Genomic DNA, 17184 nt, shown 5'->3' on the forward strand with positions numbered 1-17184 from the left:
GCCTGTGCTGTCTCTGAGCCATGTTCTGCTGCTCTGAAAGTATTTGTGCATATAACAGGCTGCTGGTCTGCTTGTCATCATGAAAGACAGACCAGCCTGGAAAATAGTCTTGTTATTGGGATGTGTCTTCTGATGCCCTGCAACTCTCTGTATTCCACATAAGTATTTTTCAAAATTTTCTTCCACTTTGTAATTTTGGAGGATCTGAGTTTCGCTGGGTGTACCTGTGAACAGAGTGCTCTTAACATATGTTGGGGTGTTAAATGACTGAAACAAGGACTTCCTGCTTCCTGCTGAAGGCCTCTTCCTTGCCCCTAATTGTACTGGGTTTTGGTTTTTTGGGGATTTTTTTGGTGGTTTTTTTTTTGGGAGGTGTGTTTTTTTATGAAGTAGTTTTAGGAGCAGTGAGATGCATTGTTCCCTTTTGTCACTGTACAGCCTCCCACTTTCTTAGTGAGGGTGTGATGAGTGAGGAGCAACGAGACTGGCCTGCTTTCCTAGAATGAGACTCAGAGTATTTTTCTTTAGGTTATGCAGATTTAAATGAAGATAGCAGAGTAGAGATAAGGTAAAATGCTTTTAACTCCAGAATTCTATGCTTGGAAATTAATAACTAAGTTTTGTTTTCTTCATGTATGCAGCAAGTAGGCAAACATATTTCAGATTCTCTCAGAGGATGAAAGACAGTATTTACTTGTTAGCAACACATGGATGAATCAATGCTATTCATCCTCTGAAATAAAACTACAAAACTTTTCTTTTACTATATCAAGAAGCTGGGATAAAGAAGATTGAGGGATGCTGTGGAACTTTGGGAAGAAAATGTAGAGTGGAGTGTACTTAAATGGAGGGATATAGCCTCTCTTGGAGTTCAGCCACATCATCTACTGTCTGATGAAATTCTTTTCAAATTGCTGTCGAACAATAAAGCTGCTGCTTCTAGAGGTTGGTGTCTGCATAAGTGTTTGCTTTTTCCTTGGTGAGAAAGGAGAATATTGGCCAACTTGAAGTAATGGTGGTCATCCTACCTGAAAGATAACTGAGCCCTCAGATGAATTTCCTTTAATTAGGAGATTTTCAAAAGGGCTGAAGGTGGGGAGACTTAAATAGCAAGCACCAGTGCTAACAAGCAAGACTGTTGTTAAATAGTTAATAACAGATGGCTGAACTTCTGATGCAAATGATGAGACAGAACAAGAGAAGTTCTCTACATCCTGACCCAGCAACTCCTCACTACTGCCATGGCAACTAACACGTTTTACTCTCCAGTTTTAGCAAAGTTTATGAAACTCAAGATAACTTGTTGGTTTTATGACTTTAAAACAAATTTTAAAAGGCAAAGCAAACCAGCTGGAGAAGGAGAAAAGGTAAACTAAGAATATGTGGATATGAATTCCTATAGGCCTTGTATATTGGAGTTCCTATAACATCTTTCCAAAAGATGTCTGAAGTACTGTATACTTTAAAATGCCTGGCAGTTAAAACATGAGTTTAAATGCAGAAGTTTATAATCTGAGCAGATCTCTCTGAATGCTTTCCATTTAACTAAACATGAAAATTGCCTCATGCAACTTGAATGGCATCACAAAGGGGAAAGGGAGCAGGAGGTAAGAAGCTCTCTGCCTTTGACCTGGGCATGGTAGGGGTGAGGAGGAGCCTGTGGTGGGGTGGATGTGACTTCTCCTCTGACTCCCACTGGCCCTGAGCAGTATGCTGGAGGTGCCCCAAGTGCTCTCTTATTTTTATAGTGAAGTTACTCTGTGGGTGCTACTGTAGTTAAATTCAAACGAGAATATATCAATATCTCTTTTTAGGGTAAGACATCTGAAAGATTGTTGGTTTAGACTAAGCTTCATGGCACTGAAAATACCATGGAGGATGGGGTTTCATTTGGGAAGTCATGAACAAAAGCTTTGTATATAACTGAGTCCAGGTCACTTCTCATACAGCAGGAACAACCTGTTGTCTCTTTTATCAGTGCTGTTAAGGACATGTAGATTCCTCAGCTTTTGCTGTGTTTGTGAGGTACATCTGTGCTTGTGGGTCTTGACTACAGCAGTGGCTTCTTTACAGAGTGAAGGAAGTTGTGTACCAAGCCTCTATATTCTCAGGCTGTGTTTGCTCACTGTTTTGTGTTGCTGTGTCAGATGGATCAAGGACTTCTTCCTCCTCCAGGTGTGTAACTCAGTCATAAGAGGACTTAAAGAGAAGGGAAGCAAATTCATGGTGTTATTTGTAGCTGTTGTACAAATTAAGACTCCCACTTGGGTATCTGTGCTTTACTGGGTACTCTACAAGCATGGAACAAAAGACTGTCCTCACCTCAGACCTTATGCAAGTATCAAACGCTAAATCAATGGCTTCCAACAGAGGGCTGTGTGGAGACAAAGGGATAATACTGATGGAGACAGATAAACTGTGCTCCCACAGGCTAACAAGCCTTTATCACCGTAATGGAGAAGCTGCAAAGCAGAGTCATTTTAATCAAGAGTGTAGAACAACACGGGGGGAGTGAGGACTGGTGATTAAAGTAATCACAGGCCAGTTTGCTGCAGTAGTGAGTGGGTGACAACAGGAATGCTGGTAAGCCATGGAGGATCTTGAAACGAGAAGAAAAAAAAGGTATTTCTCTTGTTATGAAAGATGATGTTTTAAGAGACAAAAAGAACAGGAAAATATGGCTTCCTGTTAGGCACTGACCAGAGGTACCTTACAAGGCTGGGTGGTGGTGAGGCATAATCTTGTGTGTGCCTTTTTCACACAGATTCTGTGAGAAATCCTGCGGGCAGTGCTGGCTCTGCCCTGGGCAGGCAGATAAGGCAGTGCCATCTGCTTGCTTTGGCATTCACGTGGGCAGTGCCCAGCCCAGAGGTCCCCACTGGCAGGGCAAGCTTCCAGCTAGGACTGCGAGGAATTTATCTCTGAGGAAAATCTTTGGATTTCAGACAAGCGTTTTTCCATACTCGAGAGGAAAACCAGCTCATGCTAAAAGCAATTCTCTGAATGCTGTTTCCTAGGGATTCAGCCCAGCAAGGAGGGTGTAGTGAACCCAGTTTGCATGTTTTTCTGTGGATAAAGAGGGCAGGTTCCTTGTTGTCTGGGTTCCCATGCCAGATTCTGATGCTTTCAGAACTTTCTTCAGCCACTAATTCACATGGTAAGAATAAAATGTTCTGTGCTAAAAATCTCTCAGATGTGTTTTTTATTAGTTCTTGAAGATAAGTGATTGCAAAAAACCAGCTGTTTACAGTAATAGCCAATGTAATCAGATACTTCTAAATGGAAACTTTAAGTCTTTTTGACTACTCTTCTGTGCTTGCTGTTTTCTTATCTCTTAGAAAAAAATCCTCTTTCTCCAACAAAATTATGCATTGTTGTCCCCTGATAATAACAAAATTTATTTTCTTTATTGATTTCTACTAGAAAATCTCTGTATAATGGTTTTGCTAATGGGAGGGTTGACAAAATAAGTTATGGGTCTCAGGCACTTGGATTCTGGAATGTTTGTGAAGGGCTTTTGTTTTTTTTACCTGATGCTTAACTTGAGCGTTCACAATAATTTATTACATCTGTTAAACCTGACAAGTGGGCAAATCCTTAATGTTGCCTGAACGGTGTTAGTAGCTGGAGTGAAGCTTTTGGTATATCTGAGCTGAATTAATCTTGGAACAATTTTTCCTGAAAGAAAGTAACTTTGGTATTTTCTGATTGAAGTTGCATTGGATATTTACTTTGGGCATTCATACTTTTTCTGCTGGTTCAAAACTCAGCTTTCTGGGCTTTTTCCCCCTGCTGTTTACTTTTAATAAAATGTAAAGTTGTGAATTATCAAGGAGAAACTAAAGTAAGGTTTTATTTGTCTGCATTTGCCCAGGTACAAAAGAGGCTGGGGAGGACCTTGAGCTTTGACTAGATAAAAACTGTTATTCTTCATGTGCTGCTCGTGTTCACTATTTTTAGTGTAGTGTTTTGTTTTTCCTAATAATTTATTACTCTGTCCCTTGACTCACGGGTCACCTGATTTCAGAGCACGCGAGCAGGCTTTGGATCCTTTCCTCTTGTATAACCTGATAGTTTATCTCGAGGAGCAGGATGCTGCTGCTGCTGGGGAGATTGGCCTGCAAGTGGCCGTGCAGGGGTGAGCCCTGGCCCTGTGCTTCTCTGGAAAGGACGTTCCAAGAATCCTCAGTACAGGGTGTTACAAACACGCGTGCGGCCAATGAGCTCCAGCCCAGCCCAGCCCGGTGGGTGACTCCAGGTCAGTGCCGTGCAGGGACACTGCCTGCTGTCCCCACCGTGCAGGGACACAGGGACACTGCCTGCTGTCCCCACCGTGCAGGGACACAGGGACACTGCCTGCTGTCCCCACCGTGCAGGGACACTCTGCCTGCTGTCCCCATAGTGCAGGGACACTCTGCCTGCTGTCCCCACCGTGCAGGGACATAGGGACACTCTGCCTGCTGTCCCCACCGTGCAGGGACACTGCCTGCTGTCCCCACCGTGCAGGGACACTCTGCCTGCTGTCCCCACCGTGCAGGGACACAGGGACACTCTTCCTGCTGTCCTCCCCATGCAGGGACACTCTGCCTGCTGTCCCCACCATGCAGGGACACAGGGACACTGCCTGCTGTCCCCACCGTGCAGGGACAGTCTGCCTGCTGTCCCCACCATGCAGGGACACTCTGCCTGCTGTCCTCCCCGTGCAGGGACACAGGGACACTGCCTGCTGTCCCCACCATGCAGGGACACAGGGACACTGCCTGCTGTCCCCACCGTGCAGGGACAGTCTGCCTGCTGTCCCCACCATGCAGGGACACTCTGCCTGCTGTCCTCCCCGTGCAGGGACACAGGGACACTGCCTGCTGTCCCCACCATCCCTGCCTCACTCCCTGCCAGCAGCAGCCTGAGTGAGCTCTTCCCCCTCAAGGGAGAGTTGTTTTCAGCAGATACATGGTGAATACACCACTATTATCCCTGCTCCAGCAGTGTTAATTTTGGCACTTGGTGTGAGTGTCCTGTGTCTGGGATTGTCAGAAGCTTGTTTTGTTCTGTGAGGTGCCCGGTGGCTGGATGGCTCTGGTAGCTTTCAAAGCTGCTGTGCAAGCCTGGAAGGATGGTTGAATGAAGGGGAGAGGGAAAGCAGACACTTAAATTTTGTAAGCAAACAAGTATGCTGTTTGAAATTTCACTGTTCAAGTTTTAAAAAGGTACTTTCCAAGGTCTGGTGCTCTAGAGTTTCATTAGTCTGATTGTTTTGGGTTTTTTTTTTTTTTAGATCTTAAGGTCAGTCTGATCTGTAACAAGATAAATGTACTCAGCTAGATCCTGTCAAGTCTTCACATTGGGTGAAAGCAAAGAGAAGGATAAACTGCATACATCAAGCAATTCAGTACTTGCCCAGGTGAAATACATCTAGACACATACAATGATTATTTTGATGATTTGTATTGAACTACAAGTTCATTACTGCCCAAGCAGCTGCAGATTTTTAGTTCCTGGCCCATGAGGTCTTTTCAGCCTCATGGAAAACTGCACAGACTGTCATATTCTCTGGAATTTAAAAATAACACCAATTAGCCTTCATTTATCTGGATTAGGGCCATTGGCTGACCTGGGTAACAGTGCTGGCATTCATTCACAACTTTATGGTTTTTGCAGGTTCCTCTAAGACAACAGGATATTTGAAATTGAGTGTTATCCATCCTTGAGGGGGAGGGGTTGCTTTTTCCATGGGTGCAGGGTTTATTGCTGCACTGGTGACTTGCTGATAGCACCTATTTTACACTCTTACCCAATTTGTGATGTAAGTAACAAAACCAAAACTTTTAAAATGTGCTGCCTGTAAAATTCTTGCCCCTGAAGAAATCACATACTAATCACACATGGGAGAGTTGTTTGTCTGGTTTTATTTTATTTAGTGGTCTTTCAATAGAATAGACTCACCAAAAATTAGACTAGTTGTTTTTAAAAAAAAAATGTAGACTTCTGCCCCCCCCTGTCCCACAGTCTTCTCTGGTTTCTTTTGATTGGGGATTTTGTAACCACAGTAAAGCTGAGAAAGTCAAATATCTATTAAAAATAGATACTGATAGGTATCTTTTGAGGAGATTTTCAGCATACAAGAGCTTTGTCAGCAGCATGGTTTTCAAAAACCATCAGTCAGGCCCACTGGCACCTGACCACAGTGTGGAGATGAGTGTTTGAGTATTGGTTGTTGAAAGTTTTCTGAGTGTTTTGGTGCTTATGAAACCTCACTTGCCTAGTCGACAATGTTGTGTTGAGGGCTGAATGCTCAGTGAAAGGTTTCCATAAAGTGTGATCCCATAAGTCAGCATGGTACTTTTACCAGGGGCTTTCCCTGACTCCAGCAGCTGTGGCATGCCTGCTGATTCCACCCAAAAGTGAGTCAGAGCTCTCACACAGCACTTTCCAATCTCTGGTTTATTTTCCAACAAGTCCAACTATGGTCTGAAGCAAAGGGCACATGATGAAGCAGTTCTTTTCCTTGCAATGGTTTTAGGGAAGAAGAACTTGTGCCTGGTGGGTGTAAACCAGAGTGGAACCTGTGCACACACAGAATAGAGATGGCTTTTCCCAGTGAGACTTTGGTGTTCCCATTGCAGTTTTGTCAGGCACTAAATGACTTCTAAACAATTTGCTAAAAATCCTTTTGAAAGCTACTTTATATTTCTCCTCAGAAAAGAAGTGTTATTTTATCTATATTAATAGAAAAAAATCACTTTAGAAGTATATTGCCAAAGTTTCTAAGTACAATACATATTTGAGATGATAAGATAAAGCATGAAATACCCCAAACAGAAAAAATTTTGGTGTCAATGGGGAAATTTTAGAAACCAGTATGTTTGGCAAGGATAACACTTCATCCCTATAAATGCTGAGCCCAAAGATACTTGTTTCTGTTGTGAAGAAACATTACAGAGGAATAAACCAAGTGACACTTCAGCAAAAATCTGGTCAGCAAAAGGTGCAAACATCTAGTTTTTTTAAGTGCAGCTCTCATAGGCATTGAAATACCTACTGCAGGACTTTTAAAAAGGTCTCTGTTGTTTTCCAGTAACATCTGGAAGTGATTTATTATCACAAATTACTGCTTTCCATCTCTAAACCAATCTCTGTATAAAACAGTACAGAAGTGTGTAAGTAGTTGAATCTTTGTCAGGCTGGATTGTTAAAGAAATTAAAATTGAAACTTATGGATGTCATCCTGTATTGTATTGTGTGTAGGGCCTGAAATAAAATTTCTGGCACACACTTTTATTTATGTACTATAAAAATGCTGTCACATCTGGAATTTAATGCAGAGCTGCCATCAACCTGTTTAATGGGAAGGATGTCTTGGCCTGGGAGTTAAGACTTCCCAGTATTCAATTGCAACTGTCACATGGATGACATGCCTTCGGGAAGAGGTGAGGATTAGCTAAATAGATGTGCTTTTTCATTGTTAACACACACTGGGTTTCATTTGAAAAGAAAGCAGCAGCTGTGGAGTCACTGCAGAATGATATTTGCAGCTAAGGTGAAATAGAGTGAGCTGATGAAAGTCTTCAGCCATGTGGCTGCTGCTGAGCTCCTTCTGAGTTAATGAGCAGCCATAATGAAGGTGGTCATCAGTCCCATCTCAAGTTCCCTTGGCTGGGAAAGCCTTGATGAAAGTCATCAATACCAGTGAGGGAAGTGTGGAAAAAATTATATACGTAGAAATTTTGTATTGGAAAATCTGTGCTTTAGTGTAAAAAATGCTCAGTTATTTGCCAAGGAAACACCTCAGGAAGAGATTCTCACATACTCTGTAAAAAGAAGTGTGCTGTTTTCTGTTCTAGGGTGACACAGGGCTCCTTCAGCTGCCCAAACTGGGCATTTGGATGGGTTTTGCATTGTGGAGCCAGTGCCGGTGCCTAGGTCCAACCTCCACATTGCCCTTGCTACCCTCTGGGACTAGGGTGGAATTTAAAACAGAAATTTGTCTCCAATATAATTCTGCAAAGTTTCTATCAGCATCTTTAGCAGGGCAGTAAATCACTGCACTGGTGGTGAGTGAAGGCCAGATAGAAACCTTCTATTCCCTTCCAGTTACAGCCAAGTGTCTATTCTATACTCAGCACCACACACTAATTTGAAAGAGCTGTTTTCTCCTAATTATTTTCTTTTAGAAATGAACAGAAACACCTGACAGAAATCCTTTTGCTTTGTTGGGGTTTAAATTTTTGTTTTGTTCAGATAGGTGCCTTGTGTCATGCAGTTTGTTCTAACACTTGCTAGCTTAGGCGGAGCATCAGCTAAACAAGGGAAAAATGTAAAAACCTAGAGATGAGCTAATGGAAATTACTTGGTCTGCTCCTTTTAGGCATTTTTGTTCAATTATAGTACAACTTCAGGGGTTTTTTATGTAGTCACATTTAATGTAATCACAATGTAGGAAATGGTAATATAAAGGAAAACAGAAATTGATGTGCTCTTAAGGGCATTTGCTGAGCCAAGTCTTCTTTGCTTTCAGGACCTGTCCAGCTGTAGCATGTTGGTACAAAGTAGCACCTTTAGTTTAGGGCGCAGCAAAATGAAAATGTTCTCTCCCCACAACTGGCTTATTTTTAAACTGCTAACCATTCCAGCACTGATAGTCTTACGGCTTTACACAGATATTTCAATACTTATTTACCATGTCAGGATAGAGTGGAGACAGTTGTATTTTACGTGATACATGTTCTCTTGCAATGTTTCATGAACTGACGTTTGAAATAAGCCTCAAAGTTCATGTTTTCAGGTATTGCTTTCCTTCTACTAAATACAGATGTTGAAACTGTAATGATTGACCTACTTTACAATTTGTGATTTCATTGTGGAGCAAGAAACGATTCAGCTGATACCATTTTTTCTTATTCTTTTTCTTTGTCCACTTAAGGGAATACAAATCCAGTTTCCCTGCTCAAAATGCAAATATTGGATCTAGAATTTGGTTTAGTGCCAAAAAATCAAAAGAAGCACATTAAACTGTTGTTGCTTAGATAAAAATAGAAGCTACAGTTGGACGGAGAGAAGTGACTCAGTAAGCAGCATGGTGATGGCAAAATAGGATGTCAGCCAAAACGCAGGAAGCAAGATGGGAACACCCAGATCAGTTTAACAGTCTGCCTTTTACACTCCCAGGGAGCAGTAGTTTCTGAGATGACTGCAAAAAACTTAAGCTTTAAATGGATTTTATGTCTGTACTCATTAAGCTGTTTGAACCTGAAAAAGTTTTAGTAAAATGTGAATTGCACTTTTTTTTTTTTCCCCCTGGCCCAGTTTTAAAGCCAGTCTCTCTATTTACAGTAAAGCTGCCTGGAGATTAGCCCTGGGTGCTGTGAGAGGCATCCAGCAGGAACGTGCAGGAGATGAGCAGTGATACACAAACACCCAGGGAGTTCATGCAGTACTGCACCTCATGGCTCTGATTGATTCTTACTGCTCTGCAACTCTGCAATAACTTCATCAGCTCCACATAGCTCTGTCTTGAGTTTTAAATAACCTCCCTAACTTACAAGATAGTGTGCTTTGGTTGGTTTTTCTGATTGTAAACTGGCATAACAACACAGAAGCAGGTGAATTTCTCCCTGTTTTATGTGAGACTAAGTAGGACCAGAGGTTTTTGTTGCTTATACTGTTATTTTATTTGAATAGCAGGTATGTATCAATTCTAATATAAATTCCTATGCTGCCATTTTCTGCCTACAGCTGAACTGCTTTGATACCCAGGTATCAAAACCACCAGGTAGTGGTTCAGTTTGGCACCCTGGAAAAAGTAAGCAAACAGTAACAATAAGATGAATTATGGTGCTGCTCTCTTCATGTTTTCACAATGGCTGTCCCTGACCTCAAAGATCTTGACCCATAAGAATGTAAGACAGTTGGCAGTGTGTCATTCTGTATAGGATTCCTCCTAAATTAAGGTAATCAGTTCACTGCATTTGCTTGAGTTTAAGAAACTAATAGCTTGTTTCTTGAAAAAAGTAGGCCATCTCATAACTTTAACCCTTGATAGCTTAAATTATACCTAAACTCTTAATATTACAAAGCTTTTGAAGCGTGTGACTTCAGATATAATTATGGGTTTGTAATATGCAGACACAACATGACTGCTCATTTAGAGAATCTTGAATTTGGGGGATTCAAGGGCAACTTTCTTTTGAAGTGAAGCACAATGTGGAATTAGTTAACCAAAGCATCCGTAGGTGTTTCTAATTCCAGAAGAGAAGCTGTTAGTCAAAGGTTTACATTGTGTTTCATTTCCTTTACAGTAGTTTCTTGAATCCCTGCCTTACTCTTGAAATGTGGAAGTACCTTTAACCTGTTTCTTGGAATAGCAAGATGTAAAACTTACTCAGAGTTGATTGATTTGCAGGAAGGGCTTTTGCAGTAATTTTTTCAAAGCAGGGCACTGCCCTTGCTGGGAGGTGATGGGTTTTGAGTTCTGACAGTGCAGCCACTTCTCCTCCAGTGTACCTGACTCTCCTGCCATGGCACCCTTGAACTGAGGTGTCTCCTTAAGGGCTGCCTGTGCTGAAAGCACAACAAAGAAATCCAAGTATTTAAGCCATGCTTTTAGTCTTTGAGAAAGGAAGGAGACAGCAGATGTGGGAAGCCATGCCACAGTGCCCACTGGGCAGGGCAGGAGCAGGGCTTCGTCAGCTGGGAATCCCAACACCATACAGTCCATTTTTTGTTAAGTATTTTGCCTACTGGTTTTCAACTTTCTAAGTAAAATAGGAGTGTGATTACTTTTAATCAGGGGCCTTCAAAATCCATTATGGGTGCCTAAAGATTTTCCAGGAAAGGTCTAGGCTGTTACAGAGCATATTCAAGGACAATTATTAGTTGTTTCATGGACTCTCAAAGGAAGTAGCCCTCAATCAGTAAAGGTCAGGATTAAAGGATACTCTCAGTTGAACTAAATTGTCTTTCTTTGAAGAAAGTCTCTTTGCAGAAATGAGCTCTTTTTCTGAGAAGAGGACGAGTTTGGTAGACAGTTGTGGTGAGCAGTGCAGTATGAGAGGTTCTAGGACAATAAAATAAGCATGGACTAGGAGAGATGGTGATTGTATCACAGCCTGGTCATGATGGGAGGGTGGCACAGGGCAGGAGAGGCTCTGCTGGGGCCCTTTATTGCCTTGCTGTGCCCAGGCAGGACAGGGCAGCAGCTCCCAGATGCATCCTGTGGTGGCACCTGGAACACAATGGGTTACGTGATACCAAATGTCTTTGTTTCCTGGCCTGAGCCTAGAAAACACATTAAATGCTCTTCTAAAACATGTATTTCAGGAAAACATCTTCTGTAATTACTACAGAAAAAGCTGTGATAGGAAAGGGAAGGGAGTTGGTCTGCACAAGCGTGACCTAGTTGGGAAAGGAGTCAGCTAAGCATAACTCAATTAACTGAAGTTTTCAGAGAGTCCTTGGGTTACAGTTAAGTGGATTTGTGAATCCCTACTACCACATAAGTAACCTTAATTGGTGTTTCAGGACCTGAGCCAATTTCAGTTTGTGGGGGGATTGTGGGTTCTTATTCTGTATTCCAATGCTCATGCACCTGTGTGTAGTGGAGGTAGGAGGACACGGATTTGAAGACTCTAACATTTCTGGTTAAATGGGCTTTTCTGGTTTTTGAGAAGGTGTAGAAAATCAGTCTTTGCTGGGGTTGATATGTGCAGGAGGCAAAGGAAAACAAAGTTCCAGTATTGTATATTCAGTTCTCCAGTATTGTATGCTTTACTCTATGCACAGTAGCTTCAGTCTAAATTTCAGTTTCTCTTTCTTCCTTCTAGAGTAGTCTGACACCTGCTGCTATCTCTTGTGCCTACCTGGTCAATAACCTTTAGTTATAATGTATTGGTTAGAGGGCTGCAGTGCCTTATTACTTTAATTCTTATTTACTTGTGTCTGCTAACTGGATTTTTTGCTATTTTAAGGAGAATAAACCCCAGACAGTGCAGAGATGCATGTTTTATGCTATATACTTAGCATGTTGCAGTGCTAGAAATGAAGCAGAACAATAATCACAGTTGTATAGTCAGGTTACAGGATTGAGGCTATTCTATACACAATATATGATGTGTCCTAGGGCTGATTCATATACAAAACCAAACAGTTACAGCACACACACAGTAAGACTTTTTAAACTAAACACTGAGTTTGCTGTTTCTATAAATGTCATTCCACATTGTCCTCAATTACATCAACTTGCATCATCTGTGTCTGTTGTATAGGAACAATTACCAGGCTTCTCAATGGTTATAGGATTTTTTTCTTTATAAAAACTCTTAGAAGTTGCTAAATGATATATAAATCTAGTGGAGTTTAAAAAAAGATATTATGCCACATGAACTTTGTAGGAAAAAATATATTTCTTGATACCTTTTGCTGTTTGTGCTTTAATTTTATTTTCTTTTAAATCCAGATCAAATAACTGGTTGATTCCCTTGCTGACATAATTTTAAAGTACTGGCCCTGTCTTTATAATGCTGCAGCATTTCTTAGTTCAACACAGACTTTTTAGTGATGCCATTTTTATTTTGAAAGAACGTGGTGTTTTTGTAACTGCAGCCAATATAACTGTATAAATATGTCTCTTTAGCTAGTTGGGCCTTCTCTTCCATTTTTAAGGCAAGAAACTGGTTGCTTCTGAAATAATAGGTCTGATACAGGAACAGAGGCTGCATTTGTAAATTGAACTTGGAAGGGAGCTTCATCTGTTTACATAAATCAATATTGTGTATGTAATCTGTTTCTTGAGTGATGATTATTTCAGAATATGTACCTGGCTTGATTCACTACATCTTGCTAATTTGCTATTCACTGGGTCTTTTATCTGAACATCTTAAACTGTCTGTGCCTTGTAGTGACCTGTTACAGCTTTGGGAAGGCACTGAGCACTTTAGGTAGGCAATATAGGCTTTGGTATCAGAGGCTTTTGAATGCAAAAAAGGGGTGGGTTTTTTTGCCTAAATCTTAACTGCTCAGTAGAAGCACTGAGGCCATAGGATTTGTCCATTAATTTGTGTCAAGTCCAAAAGATTTTGATAACATATGGCTCTCTTAAAAAGAGAGCAAAATAATACAAAGTCTACTGCTTCATCTGGTAAGCTGCTAATGGTAATTGAAGGGCATGTCTGTTTTACTGGTACTTGCCACTTAAAATTCTCTAATGTAAATTTTCAGGGTTTTTTTTTTTCCACATTTTACTGTGCTGATCTTGATCACACTCTCTTTGCAGGTTTTCTTAAAAATCATACATGTTTTTATGTATCTTAACTAAAAACTATTCTTTCAGACTTTTGTAGGAGTGAGTTAGTTTTGTTTTGTCTGCTAGGCATGAGGCAATTCTTGCTTAAATTATTTTAACTCCTGTGGAACACTTTCTAGATTTTTGAACTTCTATGTCAGAGTATGCCAAATGCGCCAGTAGTGATCCTTCATGCTGTGACTTTCTTGAAATCACCATGGCCTTTGGACATACAAAGATGAACTTAGCAGCAAGATAATACTGAAATTATTTTTTTTGTCTGTTGTATATCCAAATCCTTTTCAGAGTCTTCCTAAATTCCATTTTCCTATTCCCAAGTATGACTTGCCTATTGTTTACCAGACTTCCAGCTGAAAAAAAGTGCAGGTGCCTTATTTTGTAGGTGACTCATATCACTACCTCAGAGGCTTGTCTTCTCTGTTATTTACCATTCCTTTAATCTTTCATGCACCCTTTATTAGATATTTTTTGCCATCCATCAGGTGAATGACCACTTTAACTTATGCCAGATAAATTAATGTATTGTTCACATGCCACATGGGGTCCTCCAGGGTAATTCCTCTGTCCTCTGGCTCTTCTTCAGCAGTGGGCTGACTTCTCTTACTTACCTTGTGTAGATCCCTTCAAACAGTCTGTAAGCCCTGGGGTCCATGGTGTACAAGCCTGGGCTAGGCAAATATGTACATGCAAAGCTAGTTGTACACACTCCATGATTTGCATATGTAGATAATTGCACATTTAATTGGAGCTTTTGTTTCATGCATCCATTCTTGTGTGCATCTCTCAAGTCTGGCAGTGCAGTGTTTGCCAAATGCTCTGCTATTAGGGGACCAAGACAAAAAAGACTTCTGAAAGGTATTTTATGCATGATAATTGAAACGTGAATAGAAATTAACTCTCTCCCTGTGGCAGTTTTGGTGGATGACATAGGACATTTAAGCTAAAATTGTGAAGATGTCAGGTGCTTTTGTTCCCCTAAAGCATCAAAATAAAGGTAAAGAACTGCTGGCAGCCCTGCCTCCACCCGCTTTTCTTTGCTGCTCTTAAAATAGACTTTGAAGGGAATGTATTTTAGCTTTCATGGAAAAGAGAGTTTTCTGTAACCTCTTCAGTAATTAAATAATTTTGAAACTTGAAGTGTTTTGAAGCAGCGAGGGGAACGACATGATCTGGTTGTACTTAAACGTGTTTGAATGATGGGTGACATCCTCGTGATGAGTGAGGAGGAGGAGAAGGGTGCTCTATAGAACACCATAAAATGGTGCCTCTTAACTCTGCAGGAACTGAGTGTGCCAGGGCTCTTCATGGAGAGTAATGCCAGCTGCTGCTTTGTCTACAGAGGCTTGTTGAGTTTTCATTCTTTGCACAAGTTTAGACTGACCATGGTACAAAACAATGAATAGTCTGTATGTTTCTTCAGAACATTTCCTATGTGTTAGTGGTAACTAAAAATGAACCTCTGAAGTAAGCTCTGCTCTCAGCAGGAGGGACTTGCAATAAAAATCTTAAAGAACATTGTGTCCCACTTTTTCCATAATAGAAGTAAATATTTCTTTTTCTTCTTCTTCAATTTTTAATCTACTTTATGATATATTGTGGCTTCTTGTTCCATCTGTCAGATGATAATAACAATGCCAAGTCATACTGTCATTAGACTTCTCCAACAAGAGCCCAGGAAACCTTTTGTCTTCTGGAAAAGCTGTAGAAAAACAAAGTTCTTTGTTTGTGGTGACAGCATTATGAGATGAGGAAAGTTGTTTTGTGGTGCTGGAGTGGGGGCTGGTGGGTTTTATGGAGAGTGCAGTCAGTCTGACACAAAGATCCATTTCCCATAGCCCATTCTCATTTCAAGTGTAACTGAAACAAACTGCAGAGTCTACCAACAGTTGTTATCCAGCAAATGTCATTATTTTTTGTCTTTTTGAAATGGCAGATACTTTGGATGAATACTTTGAGTATGAAGCTGAGGAGTTCCTGGTCTCCCTGGCCCTGCTGATCACGGAGGGCCGGACACCAGAGTACTCCATCAAGGGCAGGACAGAGGGCTTTCACTGCCCACCAGCACAGTCAAGCCAGCCACCAACAACTAAGCATGAATGCAGCGACAAACTGGCTCAGGTATGGTGGTGGTACCCATTTCATGTCACAAATCCTTGCTCCTGTGGTTAAAGCCAGCCAGGAACCCCACAGTGGATTCACAGTTCAGCATGAGTAACAATGGCTTTCTGGCAGTCCTTCATTTAAATGAGTATGTAATTCAGTACCCTGCTAATAATAGATCTGTCCTTAAAATGAGAGATCATTAAGCCTTTTATCCTTGAACATGAAGTTCTGCATGACTACCTGAATGCAGTGCTTCTTTGAATCTTTATTATGCAAATGACAAGCACTATACTTAGTATTCTTGGTCTGGGGTTTCTTTGGAGAAAATGTAGGCTGACTTGCCTAACTTTTTGCTTTTCCAGGTGTTCTGGAAAAGTTAGTGATCCAAAAAACACAAGCACATCAAATCTAGCCTGGCTATTTTGGAGAAAGGCTCTTTTTTCAAGTAAAAGTCCTTAAGTACTGTGGGAAGTACTTAAGAATTCTCAAGTAAAAGTTTCTCAAGTAAAAGTTCTCAAGTACTGTGGGAATTTAAGTTATATTCATGCAGAAGTTAGCCTGCTCCAAGACACAGAATTTTTAAAGATACTGCTGGAGTCTGTCTACCCAAGAGGGTGCCTTGTGGAGAGATAACTACAAGGTAGCAAAGTGCAGTGGTTGGGGAAATGCATTTTGACAAGCTTTATAAATTTCCTAAAGAAAATAGCAACTGTTGCTCAAATAGCAACTGTAAAGGAGGTGTTAATGATTTTTTCATTTAATAGCTCTGGAATCTTATTTCTGATTAGGTGAAACCAAACAGAATTTGACCCTTACCTTTCTCTAGTACTTTGGATTGTGCTTTTAAATCAGATATAATCTAGATAGTATTTTTATGGCTTGTGTGTGTTGACATTTTGCTTTCCCTCAGTGTCGTCAGGCCAGACGAACCAGATCTGAGGTTATGCTTCTGTGGAAGAACAATATTCCAATCATGGTAGAAGTGATGCTACTTCCAGACTGTTGCTATAGTGATGAAGGGCCCACCACAGAGGGGAACGATTTAAATGATCCTGCAATCAAACAAGATGCATTGCTGTTAGAAAGGTGGATTTTGGAGCCAGTTCCTCGACAGTAAGTTGGATATGAGGATTAGTTGATAATTGCAAGAATCTTGTCATATTAAAGTCCTTAAAGTAATCAGTTAGTGTTTTTGAACTGGTTCTTTGCCATGAGGACTGATCTAAGAAACCACTGTTTGCTAGTGAAATTGAAGCATTTCAATTTTAGTCATCTTATACTCAAAATTTCTGCAGTGCACATTCTGCAGTGCAGAGTATGAAATGATCCTGGCTGCAAATAGTAACATGTAACATTTGTTATGTCAAATTTTTTCATGTGTATAAAAACAAATCAGACTCTGGAATCTTCAAAACGTTTGAGGAGTTTTTGCTTTGCTTGATTTAACTGTATTTTATTTTCTGACCAAAGATCTGACAATGTTCTAATTCTAATAGGTCTCTGAGTATTCTTACCAACACTCATGTGTTTGTCTTTAAATGCTTAGGAGTGGAGATCGATTTATTGAAGAGAAGACCCTTTTACTGGCAGTTCGCTCCTTTGTTTTCTTCTCTCAGCTGAGCGCGTGGCTGAGTGTTTCACATGGTGCTGTTCCCCGAAACATCCTGTACAGGTATGCCTGCAATGAAAAAAACTGGTTTGCTGTTTGCAGATTGCTGCAGCTTGTCTTAAAATCATTCTTCGCTCTTATTTCCTGTTTGCTTTTAGAAGGTGCCATATTGTTG

At 40.8% G+C, this 17184-nt stretch overlaps 1 protein-coding gene across 1 annotated transcript in view; it reads left to right on the forward strand.

Moving 5' to 3' along the window:
* ATOSA (atos homolog A) overlaps positions 1 to 17184 on the forward strand; it is a 47164-nt gene that overhangs the window by 14950 nt on the left and 15030 nt on the right. The window contains exons 2-4 of the mRNA XM_058033284.1: positions 15231 to 15415; positions 16311 to 16513; positions 16947 to 17072. Of these exons, the coding sequence (XP_057889267.1) occupies positions 15231 to 15415; positions 16311 to 16513; positions 16947 to 17072 (514 nt within the window). The remainder of the gene's footprint in view (positions 1 to 15230; positions 15416 to 16310; positions 16514 to 16946; positions 17073 to 17184) is intronic.

The sequence above is a fragment of the Melospiza georgiana genome, chromosome 13 (genome assembly GCF_028018845.1).
Source record: "Melospiza georgiana isolate bMelGeo1 chromosome 13, bMelGeo1.pri, whole genome shotgun sequence".
Taxonomy (NCBI): Eukaryota; Metazoa; Chordata; class Aves; order Passeriformes; family Passerellidae; genus Melospiza; species Melospiza georgiana.